This window comes from Molossus molossus, unplaced genomic scaffold (genome assembly GCF_014108415.1).
Source record: "Molossus molossus isolate mMolMol1 unplaced genomic scaffold, mMolMol1.p scaffold_m16_p_6, whole genome shotgun sequence".
Lineage (NCBI taxonomy): Eukaryota > Metazoa > Chordata > Mammalia > Chiroptera > Molossidae > Molossus > Molossus molossus.
In genome coordinates, this window is record NW_023425399.1 from 28,055,959 (window position 1) to 28,076,144 (window position 20,186).

Sequence of the window (20,186 nt, forward strand, 5' to 3'; positions counted from 1 at the left end):
TAAAATACGGAGGCTACACAAAAAAACAAATGCTAAAATATAGTTATCAAAACAGTTTTACATGCCCTGGCCGGTTTGGCTCAGCAGTTAGAGCTTCGGCCTGCGGTCTGGAGAGACCGGGTTCGGTTCCTGCTAAGGGCACGTACCTTGGTTGCAGTTTGTCCCCAGCCCTGGTGGGGTCGTGTGGGTGGCAGCCACTCGATGTGTCGCTTTCACATCGATGTTTCTCTCTCTCTCTCTCTCTCTCTCACTCTATCTGAACAAAATATCGAAAAATGTCCTCGGGTGAGGATAAAAAAAAAACAGTTTTACACTAATGAAATACTTTAAAATGCACTAAGTAGCCCTGGCCAGTTTGGTTCAGCGGTTAGAGTGTCGGCCTGCAGTCCAGAGAGACCCGGGTTCGGTTCCCGCTAAGGGCATGTGCCTCGGTTGCAGTTTGTCCCCGGCCCTGGTTGGTTGTGCGGGTGGCAGCCACTCGATGTGTTCCTTTCACATCGATGTTTCTCTCTCTCTCTCTGTTCCTCTCTCTCCCTCCCACTCTACCTGAACAAAAAAATGGAAAAATGTCCTCGGGTGAGGATAAAAAAATAAAATAAAATAAAATAAAATGCACTAAGTAAGATCTGGTGGACCTACTAACTCCCATAATTTCTAAGTGTAAGGGATCTCACCTGGGATTGGGATGACCGGCTTGCCCTGGTTTGCCCCATCCGTTTCCATGTTAGCACAGAAAAGTCCCGTGTCCAGAGAGCTCCCTCAATCCTTGGCAAACTGGGACAGTTGGCCACCTGCCTGTAACATGACATGAAAATATCTGTGATTCTTGTGGGTGATGGTCACAGGTACAGCTAATGCTACTGTGTCTGCTGCCGGCATTCTTCGTGGAACAAAGGCTGTATTTCAGATAGAGGTTGGTGGAAACAAAGATGTGATATTCTCCAAGTTCATGTGTCTCCCAAATTCTATCCATGGACAGCCTCCTTCCAGGTTAAGAACCCCTGAAACTAGTGGGACAAAGTTAAGCCTAATCTCCCCTATTCTTTATCATTTGTTTTTAGCTTTGCTATAACTTAGCAAGCTATTTTCATTGTTTATTTAGAAATTAAAAGAAGTCTTGCCCTGGCCAGGTGGCTCAGTTGGTTGGAACATCAATCCATACACCAAAAGTTTTCAGCCAGGGCACATATGGGAGGCAACCAAACAATTGATATTTCTCTCCCACATCTCTCTCTCTCTCTCTCCCCCCCCCCCCCCCAAGTCAATAAACATATCCTCAGGTGAAGATTTTTAAATTTTTTTAAAAAGTCACCAATACAGAGGGGCCATTGCATGAGGAACACTGACTCCCTCTCATACTGCTGAATTGAAGTTGGTTAAACAACTTTGGGAAACTGTTTAGCAGTTTCTACTAAAGCTAAAATGTCACCTATCCAATGACCCAGCATTTCCACTCCTGAGAATTTGCCCAACAGAAATGAGAACTTATGTTCACCAAGAGTTGTACATAAGAATTTTCTTAGCAACTACATTCATGATAGTCTCAAATGGGAAGCAACCCAAATGTTCATCAAGTGATAAATCTATAAATAAATATGGTCTATTTGCATAGGGATAAGGACTGTAAAATAACATCTCAAGGCAACAATCTTGATGAATCTCACAAGCATAATGGTGAACAAAAGAAGCCAGCTACAAAAGAGCATATATTGTATGATTCTACTTGTTTAAAATACAAAAGCAGGTGAACCTGACCTGGGCATTAGAAGTCAGAACAGTAGGTATCCTTTGGGTGGGTGGGGATCGGGCATGAGGGTTTGAAATATTCTGCTAGTTACATAAATTTGTTCAGTTTGTGAAAATACATTGAATTGTCCATTTTTCTGCATATTAGTTATATTTCAATAAAAGTGTTTCTTTAAAATGTTGGGTCCCCCTTTCCCCTCTGTTGCCTACAGCTATCAATATCAAGAAGTGACCTCACCCTACATTTTCCAGTTTGATTGGCTCTGGGAAGTCATACTTTCTACACTGACAGTGACCTGTCTGGATGATGCTCCAATCTCTCTCCTAGCTGAAGCCATCAGAGACCCAGCCTCTGGCACGAACCCCTTCAGCCTTTGCTTGTTGCCACCACAATAGTAAATCCTTCATTAGTGATTCTGGCAGGCCAGTAATTAATATGTTAACACATGCCCATATACTCAAAGAAGCTTTTAGAAATTATCTTAATTCCTTATAATATTTTGGGGGAAGGATTTGTGTTGATGTCTATGATTCCAACAGTGCCAAGCAGCACTTGATAAGCCCTATGAGTGATGGAGGGTGTGATACCTCCTGTCCAGATGTGAAAACTGATTCTTAGTGTGTACTTGTGCCTCCCCCAAAGATGCCTGTTAAGTAGACCATTTATTGTCTGAGACGGAGGGCAGCTATGTGACAGAGAAGGCTAAGTCCTCCTCTAACAGATGAGAATTGAAGTCACTCGAGGCAGAGAATAGCAGGATGGGGATTAGACCCTGGGTCTCTGGTTGGCACTCGCCCTCTTTGCAGCATGCCCAGGCCCTCCCCTGGAATGAAAGCCACCATGGGTAACAAGGTGTCATTGCTCTGACGCAGTAGCTGGCCCTTCTCCCCTATTCCAGGTAACCCCACCCTGAGGAAGGCCTTTCTCCTTTTGGACATTTTCCTGCATATTAGGGAAAGAAGAAACCCTCAGATTAAATAATCAGGTTAATTATTATTATTATTATTTTTTTTTTTTTTTTTTTTTTTTTTTTAATCATCGATGATGAGAAAAGTGGTGGGAGGCTGAATGAGAAACTTCAACCTGGTGGCCAAGTCTGGCATCTCTGCCCTTCTGAGGGTCTTCAGGATGGAGTGTCTGCCCTTTCCCAGTCCATTCCTTTCTGGATCAACTTAAATCACAACATTCAGCCTGTTAGCCCTGCTCTGAATCTTCATTGGCTCTCTATCTTCTCAATTACAAACATCCTATTCCATGAACATTCAGTGACACCCAAGATGAGTCCCTGCCTTTCATGATCCCTGATGAGCCATGATGAGATGTCTCACCTCCCAACTTTATTCACCACCCCCAACCCCCGCTCCATCCCACCTCCTTGACCTAAATCAACCCCTCACAGACCAGCTCCCAACACCAGCTGGGGCTGAGCAGGGACAGGCAGAGAACTGAAGAAACAATGATCCTGAAACGAGTACAGCATTCACTTCTCCAACCAGTGATGGGTCTGTGGGCTCACGTTATACCTCTAGGCAACTGAATGCCACACAGTTACAACCACCACCATGGTAGGTCTTCACCCACCACTCTGCCCTTTGTTGTTTTTGCTTGTTTTTTTAAACTAACTGGATTGCATTTATTCTTATTAAATGTCCTCTGCTGCTTTGATACATCTGGACCTGATGCCACTTGCAGTGTTGAGCCTGCCCCCTGGTGCATAGCCCACGTTGGCAGCTTTGATCCATGTGCAGCTCTGACCACATTGTCCTCAACCAGGTCACTGATAAGAAAGGAAGAAAGGGAGTCTGGATGCAGCTAGAGTGTAGGCACTGGGCTGGGTGGAGGGCAAACAGGTACAAATGAAGTAGTCCTTCAACTGCTGTGAGCTCAGCAGGAAGTGTGAACAATAGGTGTGTCAAATGCTGTGGGACCCACACACAGAGATCTCTGAGTGCCTGGGAAGAGAATTGTGGGCATGCTGGAGAGGACAGTTGCATTTAAGATTTGCATACTGCAATAATCAAAACTCTCAGACTGTGAAAGCTGAACATAGTCATATTCTATGACCCAGCAAGGCTACCTCGCAGAGAGCACATCCAACAGAAAGGCGATCATAAGTCCACCAAAAGGCACGTGCAAGAATGTTCACAGTAGCACTGTTTGTGCTAGATATCACCAAAATGCCCACCAACAGGGAGCTGGGAAGGTTATGTTAGCTTTTAACTTCCATATTACTGCCCCAAGCCTCTTAAATCTTTTACTTTCATATTGATGCCCCATGCCTCTTATTGTTTAACCTTGCCCTAAGCCTCTCATTCCAGGAAACCAAAATCCATCACTCCAGTCAGGCAGAAGGAATGACAGAACTACCCTAACACACCCAAAACTGCAAACGGTAGCTTGACAAGAAAAACAAGTTTCAGGAGACCCCAGCCCCAACCAATCAAGAATGACCACGACTCCTCGGCTGATCGACCACCTACCCCAGCCCTAAGTTTAAAAATCCTTAGTCTGGACAAGCCGGTTGCTATTTTCTCCTTAGAGGCAGCCTGACAGGTCTTTCCCTCAATAAACCTGCACTCTTCTGGTTACTCAGCACCACCTCGTTCTTACAGGTCAGCTATGGGATAGGCTCACAATGGAATGAACAATTTACAACTACACAGGATGTGGGGGAATCTCACAGATGTAATTTGAGCAAGACAAATGCCAAAGATATGTTCTGTATAAGTTCATTTATATGAAGTACAGAAATAGGCAAAACTGGCTAGCCAGTGTGGCTCAACAGTTGAGCATCCAACCATGCACCAAGAGGTCCCCAGTTTGATTCCCAGTCAGGACACATGCCCAGGTTGTGGGCCCAATCCCCAGTGCAGGACATGCAGGAGGTGGCCAGTTGATTTCTCTCTCATCAATGTTTCTCTCTCTCTCTCTCCCTCTCCCTTCCTCTCTCTCTAAAATCAATAAAGGGGAGGAATTCCAAAATGGTGGCAGAGTGAATGGAAGCTACACAGACCGTCTCCCAGGACCAAACTGGAATTACAACTAAAATAAAGACAAATAACAGGAAAAAGCAACAGAAAAGCAGCTTGCGAGGACCATATAACCAGGAACACTGATTCAATCCTGGTAGGATTACGGAGGCATGAGAGGGTGGCTGGGAGCCCACAGACAACAGTGGCCTTAGCTGTGAGCAGCACCCTCAGGGATACACTCCCAAGCGGCTCCACAGCCCAGAGCTGGGACAGACGCTAAACTAGCCACAGCCACTCACCTTGAGCTCCGGCAGAGGGAGGGTGGACGGGACTGGAACTGTGTGGGAACACTTGGGATTTGGAGGGGGCTCAGAGCTTTGGCTGAGTTGCAGACACACCGGACAATAGATATCTTACTCCTTCCCAGGGCTCTGGGGAGAAGCAGCAGCCCCTCCCTTGAAGATTCAACCCAACCCAGGTGGGCCATTGAAATGCAAATTGAGGCTCACTAACAACCAGCATCTGCCCCACCCTCGAGAAATCCCCTTACACTGAGCACCTGAGGGAGTTTTTTATTCAACTGAAAACCAAAAGCTCTTCAAGTAACTGGAACTAATAGCCTCCAGGCAAAAAGCTAGAGGATAACTGTACCATTTCTGGGCTAGCAACTCTAACCAGGAAAGTTAAGACTTGACAGTGGTGTTTAACGTGGGTCCTCCCTCACTCATCCAAACCCAGGAGAGGGAACCACAAACAGCAGAACACCAACACCCGCAGGGATAATTTGGCAGGCTCCAAAGCCCACTGTGATAGCCAAAATGGTGAAACAAAGAAACAAAAGCCAAATGAAAGAACAAGAGACCTCTACCGAAGATGACACAAATGTGGAGCAGTTAAGCAAGTTAACAGAGCTAGAATTCAGAGCCATGATCTTCAGGAAGCTCAACAGCATGAATAAGAACATAGAAATGTTGAAAATCAACCAATTGGAAATTAAAACCACCAAGGAAAAATCAAGAATGACGTATCAGAAATAAAGAACACATTGGAAGGACTAAAGAGCAGAGTAGAGGAAGCTGAGGACTGGATCAGTGAATTAGAAGACAGGGTAGAAAAAATCAACCAATCAGAAAACCAAAAGAAAAAAACAATTAAAAAACATGAAGACAGCTTAAGAGAACTGTGGGACAACTGGAAACGTAATAATATTCACATCATAGGAGTTCCCCAAAGAAGAAAGTGTGCAAGGGTTAGAGACTATGTTCAAAGAAATACTGACAAAAAACTTCCCTAATTTGGTGAAGGAAGATTGCATTCAAATTCAAGAAGCACAGAGAGCCCCAAATAAGAAGAACCCAAACAGGCCCACACCAGGACACATAGTAATTAAAATGCCACAAATTAAAGACAAAGAGAGAATCCTAAAAGCAGCAAGAGATAAGCAACAGGTTACCGACAAAAGAACCCCCATTAGGCTCTCAGCTGACTTCTCAAAAGAAACACTACAGGCAAGAAGGGAATGGCATGAAGTCATCAAGGTCATGAAAAACAAGGATCTGAATCCAAGACTACTCTACCCAGCAAGGTTGTCATTCAAAAGAGAGAGTCAAATAAAGAGCTTCCCAGACAAAAAAAAAAAAGGCTAAGGGAATACATTAGCACCAAACCAGCACTGCAAGAAATGTTAAAAGGACTGCTGTAATTAGTAGAAGAAATAGGAAGAAAGATATAACCAAACTAAACAAAAATGGCAGTAAATAAATACATATCAATAATCAACTTAAATGTAAATGGACTGAATGCTCCAATAAAAAGACACAGAGTAGCTGATTGGATAAGAAAGCATGACTCATCTATATGTTGTTTACAAGAGACACATCTCACAACAAAAGACTCACATAGGTTGAAAGTGAAGGGATGGAAAAAAAGGTTCCAAGCAAACAGAAAGGAAAAAAAAAAGCTGGGGTAGCAATAATCATGTCTGATAAAATAGATTTCAAAATGAAGACCATAACTAGAGACAAAGAAGGCCACTACATAATATTGAAAGAATCTATCCAACAGGAAAATATAACCTTGATAAACATATATGCACCCAATATAGGAGCACCAAAATATACTAAAAATCTTCTGGAGGCCTTCAAAGGAGAAATTGACAGCATACAATCATAGTAGGGGACTTCAACACCCCACTGACATAACTGAATAGATCCTCTAGACAAAAAAATAGCAAGGAGACAGAGACAATAAATGAAGCCCTAGACCAAATGGATTTAATAGATATCTACAGAGAATTACACCCCAAAACTACAGAATTCACATTCTTCTCAAGTGCACATGGGACATTCTCAATGATAGACCACATGATATGACACAAACTAAATCTCTACAAGTTCATGAAGATTGAAATCATATCAAACATCTTCTCAGATCACAATGGCATGAAACTAGAAATCAATTGCAACAAGAACATGCAAAGACATTTGAACACATGGAGGCTAAATAGCATGTTCTTCAACAATGAATGGGTCACCGAGGAGATCAAGGAAGAAATTAAAAACTTCCTGGAAACCAATGAAAATGAACACACAACAACACAAAATCTATGGGATGCAGTGAAAGCAGTTCTGAGAGGGAAGTTCATAGCACTACAGGCCTACCTCAAGAAACAAGAAAAATTTCTAATAGACTATCTAACTTACAACTTAAAGAACTAGAAAGCAAACAAAAAGAAAACCCCAGAGCAAGTAGAAGGAAGAAAATAGTAAAGATCAAAGTAGAAATAAATGACATAGAGACCAAAAAAAAAAAAACATTAAAAGGATCAATAAAACAAAGAGCTGGTTTTTTGAAAAGATAAACAAGATTGATGGACCCTTAGCTAGACTCACCAAGAAATAAAGAGAGAAAACCCAAATACACAAAATCAGAAGTGAAAAAGGAGAAGTAACAACTGATACCACAGAAATACAAAAGATCATTAACAACTACTATGAACAATTATATGGCAACAAATTCGACAATCTAAGCGAAATGGACAAATTTCTAGAAACACATAGTCTCCCAAAACTGAACGGGGAAGAGATAGAAAACTTGAACAGACCAATAACAACTAAGGAAATTGAAGAGGTAATCAAGACTCTCCCAGCAAACAAAAGCCCAGGCCTGGATGGCTTCACAGGGGAGTTTTACCGCTATTCAAAAAAGAACGAACACCCAGTCTCCTCAAACTATTTCAAAAAATTCAAGAAGAAGGAAGACTTCCAAACTCGTTTTATGAGGCCAGCATAATTTTAATTCCAAAACCAGAATAAGATACTACAAAGAAAGAAAACTACAGGCCAATATCCCTGATGAACATAGATGCCAAAATCCTGACAAAATACTAGCAAATCGGATCCAGCAATACATCAAAAAAATTATTCACCATGACCAAGTGGGATTCATCCCAGGGATGCAAGGTTGGCACAATATTCGCAAATCAATAAATGTGATACACCACATAAATAAAATGAAGAATAAAAACCACATGATCATATCAATAGAGGCTGAAAAAGCATTCGACAAAATCCAGCATCCATTTCTGAAAAAAATGGTCAGCAATGTGGGAGTGGAGGGATCATATCTCGACATAATGAAGACCATATATGAAAGACCTACAACCAACATCATACTCAATGGGCAGAAACTAAAAGCATTTTCCTTAAGAACAGGGACAACACAGGGATGCCCACTTTCGCCACTCTTATTTAACATAGTACTGGAAGTCTTAGCCACAGCAATCAGACATGAAGAAAAAATAAAAGGGATCCAAATTGGAAAGGAGAAAATGAAACTGTCGTTATTCGCAGATGACATGATATTATACATAGAAAACCCTAAAGACTCCATCAAAAATCTGCTAGACTTAATAAATGAATTTGGCAACATAGCAGGATACAAAATTAACCTCAAGAAATCAACGTCATTCTTATACACCAATGATGAACTCACAGAAAGAGAAACTGAAAAAAACAATCCCATTTATAATTGTGGCAAAAAAATTAAGATACCTAGGAAGTAAAGGACCAAAGAAGTAAAGGACCCATTTGCAGAAAACTACAGGACATTGGAAAAAGAAATAGAGGAAGATATAAAAAAGTGGAAGCACATACCTTGTTCATGGATTGGAAGAATTAACATCACTAAAATGTCCATCCTACCCAAAGCAAAGCAATCTAGAGATTCAACGCAATCCCATCAAAATACCAACAACATACTTCACAGAACTAGAAAAAATACTTCAAAAGTTCATATGGAACCAAAAAAGACCTTGCACAGCCACAGCAATCTTGAAAAAGAAGGACAAAGTAGGTGGGATCACAATACCAGATATCAGGTTATACTACAAAGTGACTGTAATCAAAACAGCCTGGTACTGGCACAAGAACAGGCATATGGACCAGTGGAACAGAATAGAGAACCCAGAAATGGACCCAAGGCAATATGCTCAATTAATATTTGACAAAGGTGGCAAGAGCATACAGTGAAGTAAAGACAGCCTCTTTAATAAATGGTGCTGGGAAAATTGGACAGCTACATGCAAAAAAATGAAACTAGTTATCAACTTACACCATACACAAAAATAAACTCAAAATGGATACAAGACTTAAATGTGACCCGTGAATCCATAATAATTTTAGAAGAAAATGTAGGCAACAAAATTTTGGACATCATACGCAGCAGAATTTTTAATGATACATCACCTAAGGCAACAGAAACAAAGGAGAAAATGAACACATGGGACTACATCAAACTAAAAAGCTTCTGCACAGCAAAAGAAACAACCATCAAAATGGAAAGGCAACCCACTGTATGAGAGAACATTATTGCCAATGATACATCAGATAAGGGGTTAATTTCCAAAATATATAGAGTGCTCATACAACTCAACAACAGGAAGACAAAGAACCTAATTAAAAAATGGGCAGAGGAGCTGAATAGACACCTCTCCAAACAGGACATACAAATGGTCAAAGACATATGAAGAAATGCTCAACATTATTAATCAGCAGAGAGATGCAAATTAAAACAACAATGAGATATCACCTCACACCTGTCAGAATGGTCGCCATCAACAAATCATCAAACAACAAGTGTTGGCGAGGGTGTGGAGAAATGGGGACTCTAGTACAGTGCTGGTGGGAATGCAGACTGGTACAGCCACTATGGAAAACAGTAGGGTATTACTTCAATAAGTTAAAAATTGAACTTCCATTTGACCCAGTGATCCCACTTCTAGGAATATACCCTAAGAAGCCTGAAACACCAATCAGAAAGAATATATGTACCCCCATGTTCATAGCAGCACTATTTACAATAGCTAAGATCTGGAAACAGCCCAAGTGTCCATCAGTAGACGAATGGATAAAAAAACAGTGGTACATATACACGATGGAGTACTATGCAGCTATAAGAAAGAAAGATCTCTTATCCTTTGAGATGACATGGAGGGACCTGGAATGTATTATCCTAAGTGAAACAAGCCAAACGGAAAAAGACAAATACCACATGATCTCATTTATTTGTGGAATATAATGACCATAACAGTCTGAGGAATAGGGTAGACCCAGAAACATGGAAGTAGAATACAGACTGAAACCCTCAGAAGCGGGGGTTGTAGGGGGAGGGAAGAGATAAACCACAGAATTTATATGCATGTACGCATAACCAATGGACATGGACAACAAAGCAGGGGACGGGGTGGGGGTGATGGGGAGGAGGGTGTCAATGGGGTAAAAAAAGGAGAAACATCTGTAACAAAAATAAAAATAAAATAAAATAAAAGGAAAAAATTAATAAAGGGAAAAAAATAGCAAAACTAACCTATGGTAGAAGGAGTCTGGACAGTAGAGGGGAGGGGACAAGACCTGACGGGGACATGTGGAGCCTTTGGGGATGCTGTCATGTTCAGTTTCTTAATCTGGGTGCAGGTTACACGGGTGTGTTTAGTTTGTAAAATACATAATGCTGTACCCTAGGATATGTATAGCTTTCTGTGAGAAAACAAAATTGAGTATGGTTGTTTAGACAGCTACACAGCTTTCTAAATAAGTATTATTTTCCAAAACATATTTCAATTATTTCTCTACCATTAGGCCAGGAGCTCCTTTAGCTGCCTTATCCATCTCTATGCTCTTTCTGCTTTGGCACAACATGGTCCCAAGCACATAACAGATTCTTGATAAATCTTCAAAAAGCCAAGATATGGTGGGTGATCTTCCCACACACTCAGCCTTCTGGGTACAGTTTAGCATTGTATCTTAACAATCACTATATTTATTTTAAAATGTTCTGCAAAGGTCTGAGCTCTAATCAAACTAGGAAATGGTATAATAATGAACTATTCATGCATTTTAGAACTCAGTCTCTCCCTATTTCTATTTATATGTGTTAATCCACATAATTTCCTATTTATACATTTGTGCAAAATATATCCTAGTCCTTTGCATCATGGAGCACCCAGCCCTGTGGAACCAATGTCATTCTTCCTGTTTTCATAAACATGATCCACATTAAATTATATTCCTAATATAATTGTTGATGCCAGAAGACACGATTCTCGGGGCCCTGGCCTCTCTGCTCACTTAGAGAGACGAATATTCTCCACTAATTCCTTGACTGCTGGTCTGTCTTCGCAGGGAGGAGCAGAGCAGTTCTGCACTCTCTGCGTCTGCTTAACAGTTTTTTTTGCTTCGTTTGCAGCTTCCAGAGCTCCTCCCTTCTTCTGAACAGTTTCAGTCTTCCACACCCCTCTCTGCCTGAGAACAGCCTTTTGTTCCCTGACAAGAAGAATCTGCAGTCTCATCAGCTCTAAAACAACCTCCCACTGCGCTCTGGGCATAGTCCTGCTCCGAAAGAGACGGAAAGAAAGGGATGGAGGTGGCTGGGAAGTGATGGTGCCAGATGGGGACAGGCAGGGTGAACCGTACACACAGTTCAGAACAGAGCATTGGGCCTGCGGGAACAGCACTGCCTGGCTGGGTGGCCTTGGGCCTATCTGGGTCCCATGACCTCACAGTGTGAACGCTGAACCAAGGATTCTGAGTCTTTTCCAGCTCTGAACGTCTCTACCCCTAATTATGACCCTAAGCATCCACACAATGAATAGAATTGTACTGACACTTGTCTCTGGACAGTGAAATATGAAGAGATCTTTTTTTTTTCTTTTTCTTCTGCATATGGAAATAGTTTACACTGTTTATACTAGCGTGTTTGTGTGTGTGTTCACAAGACCAAAAGTCTGTGATTCTAGATAAAAATGGTAAAGTGGTGGGGGTTTTTTGTAAAGGAAAAGGAAATAAAACTGGAAAGAAAAGACGGGGGAGAAAGAGAGGGCCAGCTGGAAGCCCCTAATCCACTGAGAGCATAGAAGCTCTGCGAGGGCAGCGCTGCTGCTGGGTTTCCTACCTCCAGGGCGAAAGGCTTTGTAAGCTCTTCTCTTTGTAAGCTCTTCTCGCGCCATCTGCTGGTCAGCCCAGAAGCAGTCGCTTAATTTGGTTTGCAAAAGAACTTGGAAGCAAATCTGGAGAACAAGTCACATTCATGCCGAAAATCATATTTTCAGGTAAATCTCACTCCATGCACACCTCCACAATTCACTCTTTATTTCGAGTTGTAGTAATGATCATAACAGGGACACCTGAATAAGACCCTTTTGTGTAAGGAGTGTTCACCCAACAGCTATGCACAGTCCCTTATGCCAGGAGTGACTGATTCCCCAGCACCCCTCGGGGCTGCACTGGGCATCATGCAGGCACAGAGGTACTGAAGAAAACCACTCTCAGCTCCCACTGTCTGTAAACGGTATTGATTTCATCTCCATCTGTCTCGGTACCCTGGGTGGCCCCAGATTTTCAACTCGTTGACCTTTGGACTAATTCAGTGGTTCAAGCTTTCCCTTGTTACTGCAGCAGCCCCAAGTGCTGGTAAGTCCTCTGTTTGACCTTCCACCTACCATTAGCCCTGTTTTTCCCACTACCTAACACAAGCTTCGCCCCACACTCCCTGTGGATTCAGGCTGCCCTGCAGGTGGTCCAGCTCAAAACTTGCCCTCTTCCTGACCTGACCCTTCCCACAAAGGGTGCCCAGCAAAGTCCCCTTTGCTCTCTGAGGCTGGTCTTAAGGTGCAGGACAGTTTGCATATCCAGCAAGGCCTGTTTAAACCACCCTCTGTTGTAGATAGTGATGGGAGAGCATTTTCCTTCTAACACTTTTCATTTCCATTCTAAAGGGCACCTCTAAAAATACCAGCCTTAAAAATAGCCCCAAATGGACTCTTCGGACAGATGCATCCATCCATCTGTCCAGCTGTGACACTGTCATGTAGTAAGAAATATATGTTTGATCTTTGTCCTCAGTGCTTGGCACAGAACTTGTAACTACCTGAGTGGTAGGGGTGATAGGATCAGCTTTTGTTACAATATTTGGTTTTTGTCCCCAGTTTCGGGCACAGCGGGGATTGGAGAGCTTCCAGGTTGGTGCGCTTATCCACATTCTGGGAGGGTGGTACACCCCAAACTCTGTGGGGGCTCCTGCATTTGGAATGCTTCCAGACCTTACCCTCTGCACCTCTTCATCTGGCTGTTCATTTGTATCCTTTATAATAAACTGGCAATGGTGAGTAAATAAATACATAAATAAAATAAAAGGCAACTCTCAAGTGTCGCTGAACTTCATCAAGATCTTCATGTGATGCTTATTAGTAAAGAGTGATGAGAAGCTCCATCCTTCTCAAGACAAAGGAGCGCCCGGGAACTCCTGATTGGTCCTGCCAGGGAGGGGAGGCTGCCATATTTGGAAAGAGGCAGGAATGCCACTCCTTCTGCAGCTCCTACAAAGCTGGGCAGGCCTGGCTGCCAAGACTGTGCTCCAGGATAGCGCGGCCTGTGGCAGGTGCTCCAGAGGCACGCTCCCAGAGAGAGCCCAAGGTATGTGGGGAGGCAGGGTTTGTGCGTGATTCCACTTCTGTGGTCAGGGTTGCTCATTTCTAACCAGACTGCAAACCATGCAATGGTTATTTGACTCCTATCTCAGGGGATGGGACCCAAGTGAGGGGACACTTGTGAGAATGTTTAGTCACCCTAGGTGTTGCATGTCTATGTTTTGCTGCTATAATAAAATCTATTTTAGGGTTGACTGGTTGGGATTTTCTCTTGCTTTTAAGCCCTTGTCTAGAAAGACTAATTTCTTTCTCAAGATCTCTATGCTTTTATTTAATTTGATGTGCTTATAATTGATGTTATTATTCTTATTTAAGGTTTCTCTTACCAAGGAGTAAGGGCTGATGACATGGGGTGTGGTCCCTGTTTGAGAGGTTAATGAATGTTTGCTTGAAACTCTTTGGAGAAAACTGCTCTGAGTTCACTGTGTTTAGGGGGTATGAGGGGTGGGGTTCTGAAAGCCTGGGTGCACGGGCAGCTGCCAGGCACATGCATGCCCACCCTGAGGCAGAAGCCAAGTGATGCCTGACCATTAAGAAATGTTAGCAGAGCCCTGGCGGGTTTCGCTCAGCAGTTGGAGTGTCGGCTTGTGGACCAGAGAGTCTCAGGTTCGGTTCCCACTAGGGGCACATACAAGAAAGAAAGAAAGAAAGAAAGAAAGAAAGAAAGAAAGAAAGAAAGAAAGAAAGAAAGAAAGAAAGAAAGAAAGAAAGAAAGAAAGAAAGAAAGAAAGAAAGAAAGAAAGAAAGAAAGAAAGAAAGAGAAAAGTTAGCAGAGGCCTCTTTGCAGGCACCCAGAGGAGACTAGAAATGCACTTAGGTTGGATTTTCCCTGTTTTTCCACATAAGAATCAGTGTCTCACCAGAGTGGAACATTTTAACAGAGGTGTACTAACCACTTTAAGGAATACTGCAAGGAAATGATGGAGGGTGTGTTAGGGGCTAAGCAAGGTAACTTTCCAACCTCCTCCAGCTCTGGCACTTAGGAATTTACAGTAAATCTTATCTAGGCGACAACCTAAGCATGCTCCTCTATAATAACTTCCTGTATCCCTGATCCACTCCGACAAAGGTCCAGGTGCTGGAATGCCCGAACAGTTAACCTTGGGAGGTGGATTTCCATAATAACTATTGTAGTTTCAGGAGCCAGATGTGACAAACTACCGGATTAGGGGGCTGGAAGGGAAGGATATTCCCTGATGTCATGGGCAGCCTTCCAGATGCCCTAGGGTCATCCCCCAGGCCCTCCCCATCACCTCATTTCTCCTGAAATGCCTCCTGAGCTCTTTGCTCAGTTTAGGGTCCAGTGGGGCTGCCCTTCATGCCCAGTTAGTCAAAAGCATAAAATGTGAGAACCTTCTCCTCCTGTAGCCCAGAAGGGCTGTGGGGCATGATGGGAACAGTGTCAGACAGAGCTGCTTTCAAGTCGGCCACCTGCCGTTGTGTGGCCTTGGCAAATGACCTAACTTCTCTGATTCCCAGTACCACTTTTATAAAATGGGGATAGTAGTATACCTATCCCACGTGGGAAGTAACTTAGGCAATGTCAGTGGCTGACACACAGTGTGTAACAAGAAGTCAGCTGAGAGAGGCAGAGGGGGGCACGCTGTCCCTAGTGGTGAAACATGAAAGGATTACTCCTGGACATGGAGAGAGGCAGGGGTCCCTCCCTACATCCCATCTCTCTCCCCCCCCCACTCATCTCCTCTCTCTCTCTTTCTCTCTCATTACCTCAAAGGCCTTCAGGATCAGCAGCCAGCGACTTTCTTAGAGTAGATGACAGAAGGTCCCAAGACAGTACCAGCTCAGAGCAATAAAGAATAAAGAGGGAATATTAAAAACACAGCCTATTAAAATAAAGTAAATTTAAAAAATCAAAACACAGCCTATGTAATAGTGTCAACAATGAATAATAATCATAAAATAAAAACACAGCCTATGCATTTTGTAAGCTGCTCTGGTTAGCAATATATAGTTTCATTTTAAGTATTAACATTGCTTAACAAAAAAATTTTAAAATACACTCTATGCCCAGAAGCCTCTGATTCCAACTCTTCTACTGCTATTTGCCTCCTAGGGACCCCTTGATTTAAAAGCCAGGAGTACCAAAGAAAACTTGTGTGTATTAAGTCATTAACTCATTTCTTTTCCCATGTACACTCAAAAGCTGTATAATTGCCAGTTACAGCTTCTTATCTGTCTGAGAAAACCAGGGTCACCGCCCTGAATGGGTCTAGTTCCAGGTGAAGGCAAGAAACTTGGTATTGACTTAACCCTGTGCAGCCCAAGCACGGGAAAACCATTATACTCCTGGAAAAATGTAAATGGGGCAAGGATGCTATTCCTTGTTTAAAATCTACACGTGGGAGGGGACGGGGAGCCGGGAGCCCCACTGGAGAAGTGACCTGCCCCATCCTTTGCTGTTGCAGATTCTGACACAATGACGAAGCCCGTGGGTGCATGCTGGCTGGCCGTTGTCTGTGTCCTGCTCTTGAGCCAGCTCGCCGCCGTCAAGGCGAGAGGCATAAAGCACAGAATCAAGTGGAACCGGAAGGCCTCGCCCGGTACGTCCCAGGTCACGGAGGCCCAACGGGTGGAGATGCAGATACGCCCCGGGGCCTTCATCAAGCACGGCCGGAAGCTGGACATCGACTTCGGAGCCGAGGGCAACAGGTACTACGAGGCCAACTACTGGCAGTTCCCCGACGAGATCCACTACAACGGCTGCTCCGAGGCCAACGTGACCAAGGAGAAGTTTGTCACCAGCTGCATCAACGCCACGCAGGCTGCAAACCAGGAGGAGCTGCTGGCCCAAGAGAAACAGAACAACAGGCTTCACCAGCGGATCCTGTGGCGGCTGATCCGCGAGCTCTGCTCGGTCAAGCAGTGCGAGTTTTGGTTGGAAAGGGGAGTAGGACGTCGGGTCACCCTGGACCAGCCCGTGGTGCTCTGCCTGCTGGTTTTCCATTGGTTCGTAGTGAAATAAGCTTGCAAGCAGGCAGGCAGCCCCGCGGAGAAGAGAGGCCGAGCAAACCACAGCCATCCCAGCTCTCTTCCCCCAGTCTCCAGCCACACATGTTCTGAAGGTACCAAAGGCCAGTGATTCTTCAGCGCTTAAATAGCACACTCCCTAGTGTCCACTCGGACATCTGCCTCAATGTGATCGTTCGCGCCTCAATCCCCTGCAGGCTCTAGCCCAGGGGCGTGTTCATCCCTGCGTCCTCGGCTCCTGGTGGAGAGCCCGGCACACCGTATCACACAGATAATCTATGCTTGGTGAACAGGTAAAAGAACGCACCAGGGACTGTGCCAAGCACTTCACACAATACTTCCCAACAATCCTCAGAAGTAGGTGTTATTCCCATTGTATAGAGGAGGAAACTGAGGTTCCCAGAACTAGAAAGTGGCAGAACCGAAATTCAACCCTGGCTTGACTGACCCCAGATAGTCCACTCTGTGCAACCCCAGAGCTGTCCTGTGACCCGTAATGGCTCTCAAGGCCAAGGGCAAACATATCTCTGATGAATCTGGAAATTCCATTTTTAGAAATATGAAAAGACCTGAGCTGCTGGTCATGTAGTTTGATACCTTTGTTACATGCAGGTTTAATTTCATTCTTCTAATTAAACTAAAGTATAACAAAGGGATTGAACTACAATAGAAATAAAGATAGATAAAGGCCCAGAAATGATCTCGGGAGGAAATATTGCCAAACTGATTCCAAGAGCCGACAAGAACCACAGAAAGATGTGTCTGCTACAGGAAGGTTTCTTTTTTTTTTCTACAAGAAGGATAAATGTTTGCTGTTCCCATCTCTGAAACAGTCCATGTATTTAGGGAAATATTTTTAAATGACATGCTTGCTTTCTAATGTTCTCCTAAATTTCTGTGCATGGTTTTAGGTACATGCATATGAGTATCTTTAAGTATACTTTCTTTTCCCAGGGACTCTACACAATTTCAAGCAGTATTTTTACCACCACTTTGGGGACGGGCCATCGTTTTTGTGAGCCACTTATCACTATGAAAAAATAATCCCTCCTAGTCTAAGAGGTTAAAAAGAAACGGTCTTTAGGGAGACCTGATGAAGAATTCATCCATGCCATACAGTGTAGGGAATATGGTCAATAATATTGTAATAACTATGTACACTGCCAGCTGGGCACTTGAAGTATCAGAGGGACCACTTTGTAAAGCATATGATTATCTAACCTCTATGCTGTACACCTGAAACTAATATAAAATAATATTAAATGTAAACTGTAATTGAAAAATAAAAATTTAAAAATAATAATTTATGCCATGAGCCAGAATAGATACACCACTTATCTGTGTATTCTTAGTTAAAATATATAGTACAAAATATGATTTGTTAATTTTAGTTTCAAATATATATTTAAAAATATGAATACATAAAATATGAATAAATAAAAATAATGCATGGAAGGCTCTGAGACACCCCACAGGCCCTCTGGGGTGTCTCAGAGACCCACGGGCATTGTTGAGCCATATTTGGAGATGACAACTGCTGAATATTATCAATTCTCCTATAAAGAGAGTCTGTACGATTAAAAAAAAAAAGTACGTTATCAGACAATTTATTCAAAGAATTTTTAAATGTGAAGGTTGGTAATGGTACCTCTTGTTCTGAGTCTCTGCTGTTATCAATGTTCTTCTCAAGGACACATTTGGAAGGTTTTAACGTAGAAAGGGGGTGGAGAACTTGGGGCTGGGGCATCCCGGGGGAGCAGCCTGCCCCTGGGTCCACGGGCAGATGCCCACCCTGAACTGAAACAACAGAGGACCCCCCCCCCCCACATGGTTTTGGTTCTCATACTGCCAGCACCTCCCTCACCACCCACTTCTACCGTCCTTTTGAATTCTCTCACGGAGCTAAATTAAAGTTCAGACCACACGGAGGTTATTTCCTACATGTCAGTTTTTTATTTTTTATTTTTCTAAATAATAACAACAGCGATACAGACAGAAAGAACAAGTACTTATAAACTGATGTTGAAATTCCAGGTCCCGGCTCTCCTGAGTGTAATTACAAGGGCAGACGCAGGCACATAAGCAAAATAACTTCATTTCTGACGTGAAAACACTTAGTCCATATGTAGTACATTTTCTAAAATTGCTATCATTTCTCATTTCTTTAATCGTTCCAGAAACCAGATTTAAGCAGGGCGTGAAGTGAATGTGTACATGGTGATTCAGATACAAACTTTATTTATGGAGCTTTCAATCAAACTGTATGTACTTGAACATCCTTGCTCATGTTTACAAATTGTGAGGTCAAATCAGGGCTATGTGAGTCTGCTTTTTCATTTTAGCAAAGGGCTGCCACATGCCTATTATGTGCAAGACATTGTGAGCAGCTTCTGAATTATTCTTGAGAGTCATTTTAAATGTGAATAATGTCACCAACCATTGCTTTCTTGTTCCTTCTGAGTGTGACTTAAAAAAAAAAAAAAAAAAAAAAGTTCATTGTGACATTAAAATTACAACAGAAATCCAAACAAAACATTGCCCACAATTCTAGCATCTGATTAAGTCAGTGTTTATTTTTTCCTATAACTTCCTAGCCCTTATCCATTTGCCTATACAAATGCACATATTTGCAATAATGATACAGGTGAGCATTTATATTCTAAATTTTCCCTCAACTTTATTGTATGTCTTTTTCATTTTTCCTATGATTTTTTATTCTTGCCTCCCCCTCTACCTTCCCTAACCAATCTCCCTCCTTCCTGCCTGAGATGTAGTTATACAAGGGAGAGCTTTTATTTGATTAACTCTTTTAAAAATACAATAATCATACATATCACATTTATTTCTCTGCAATTTGCCTCTGTTAACCTAACACTGCATCATGAACCTCTCTCCAGTTCAACAGCTAGTTAGTTAACTAACTCACTCTTTTATATTGCTGTGTAATATTCCATAGTACAAATGGACCCTGGTTAATTTAATCACTTCCTTGTCAATGGACCTTCAGGTTGTTTCCAGTTTCTCACCACTGCAAACAATAAACAGCCTTGTACATACAACTTTGCAATCTATTACTTTTATTTCTGTGGAATATATTCACACAGGCAGAATTTCTGCAACAAAAATGTGTGCAATTGAAATTTTTCTCGACACAACTAGATTTTGTTCACATGGGTAGAGCAATTCCCATTGCCACCTGCAGGGTATGGCATTAACTTGTAGGGGTCCCTGTGTCACTTAAGTATGAGAAGTTGCATTTTCTACAAGTGCTGCTTGAGCATCTCCCCTTTGCAGATGACACACCTAATGCTTCCCAAGTAATTTCTGAGTACAGGACCATTTGAAAATCCTAAAACTGTGAGCAATTCCCATTCTAAACCTGGTCCTCAGCCCAAAACAACTGAATGAGACGCCTGGAAAGCAGGCGGTGAGTGTACAAGATTCCTGCTCAGAGGGTGATGTGTTTGCACAACTCCACCCTCCCCAGTGGCCAGGG

The 20,186-nt window shown here is 42.7% G+C and overlaps 1 protein-coding gene across 1 annotated transcript; it reads left to right on the forward strand.

Annotated features, from left to right (window-relative positions):
- Positions 1 to 13,472: 13,472 nt before the first annotated feature.
- PRND (prion like protein doppel) lies at positions 13,473 to 16,685 on the forward strand. The gene is given in 5 exon segments (XM_036245441.1): positions 13,473 to 13,520; positions 13,523 to 13,567; positions 13,569 to 13,631; positions 13,634 to 13,688; positions 16,129 to 16,685. Coding segments are annotated over 5 exon segments (768 nt in total).
- The last annotated feature ends 3,501 nt before the right edge of the window (positions 16,686 to 20,186 follow it).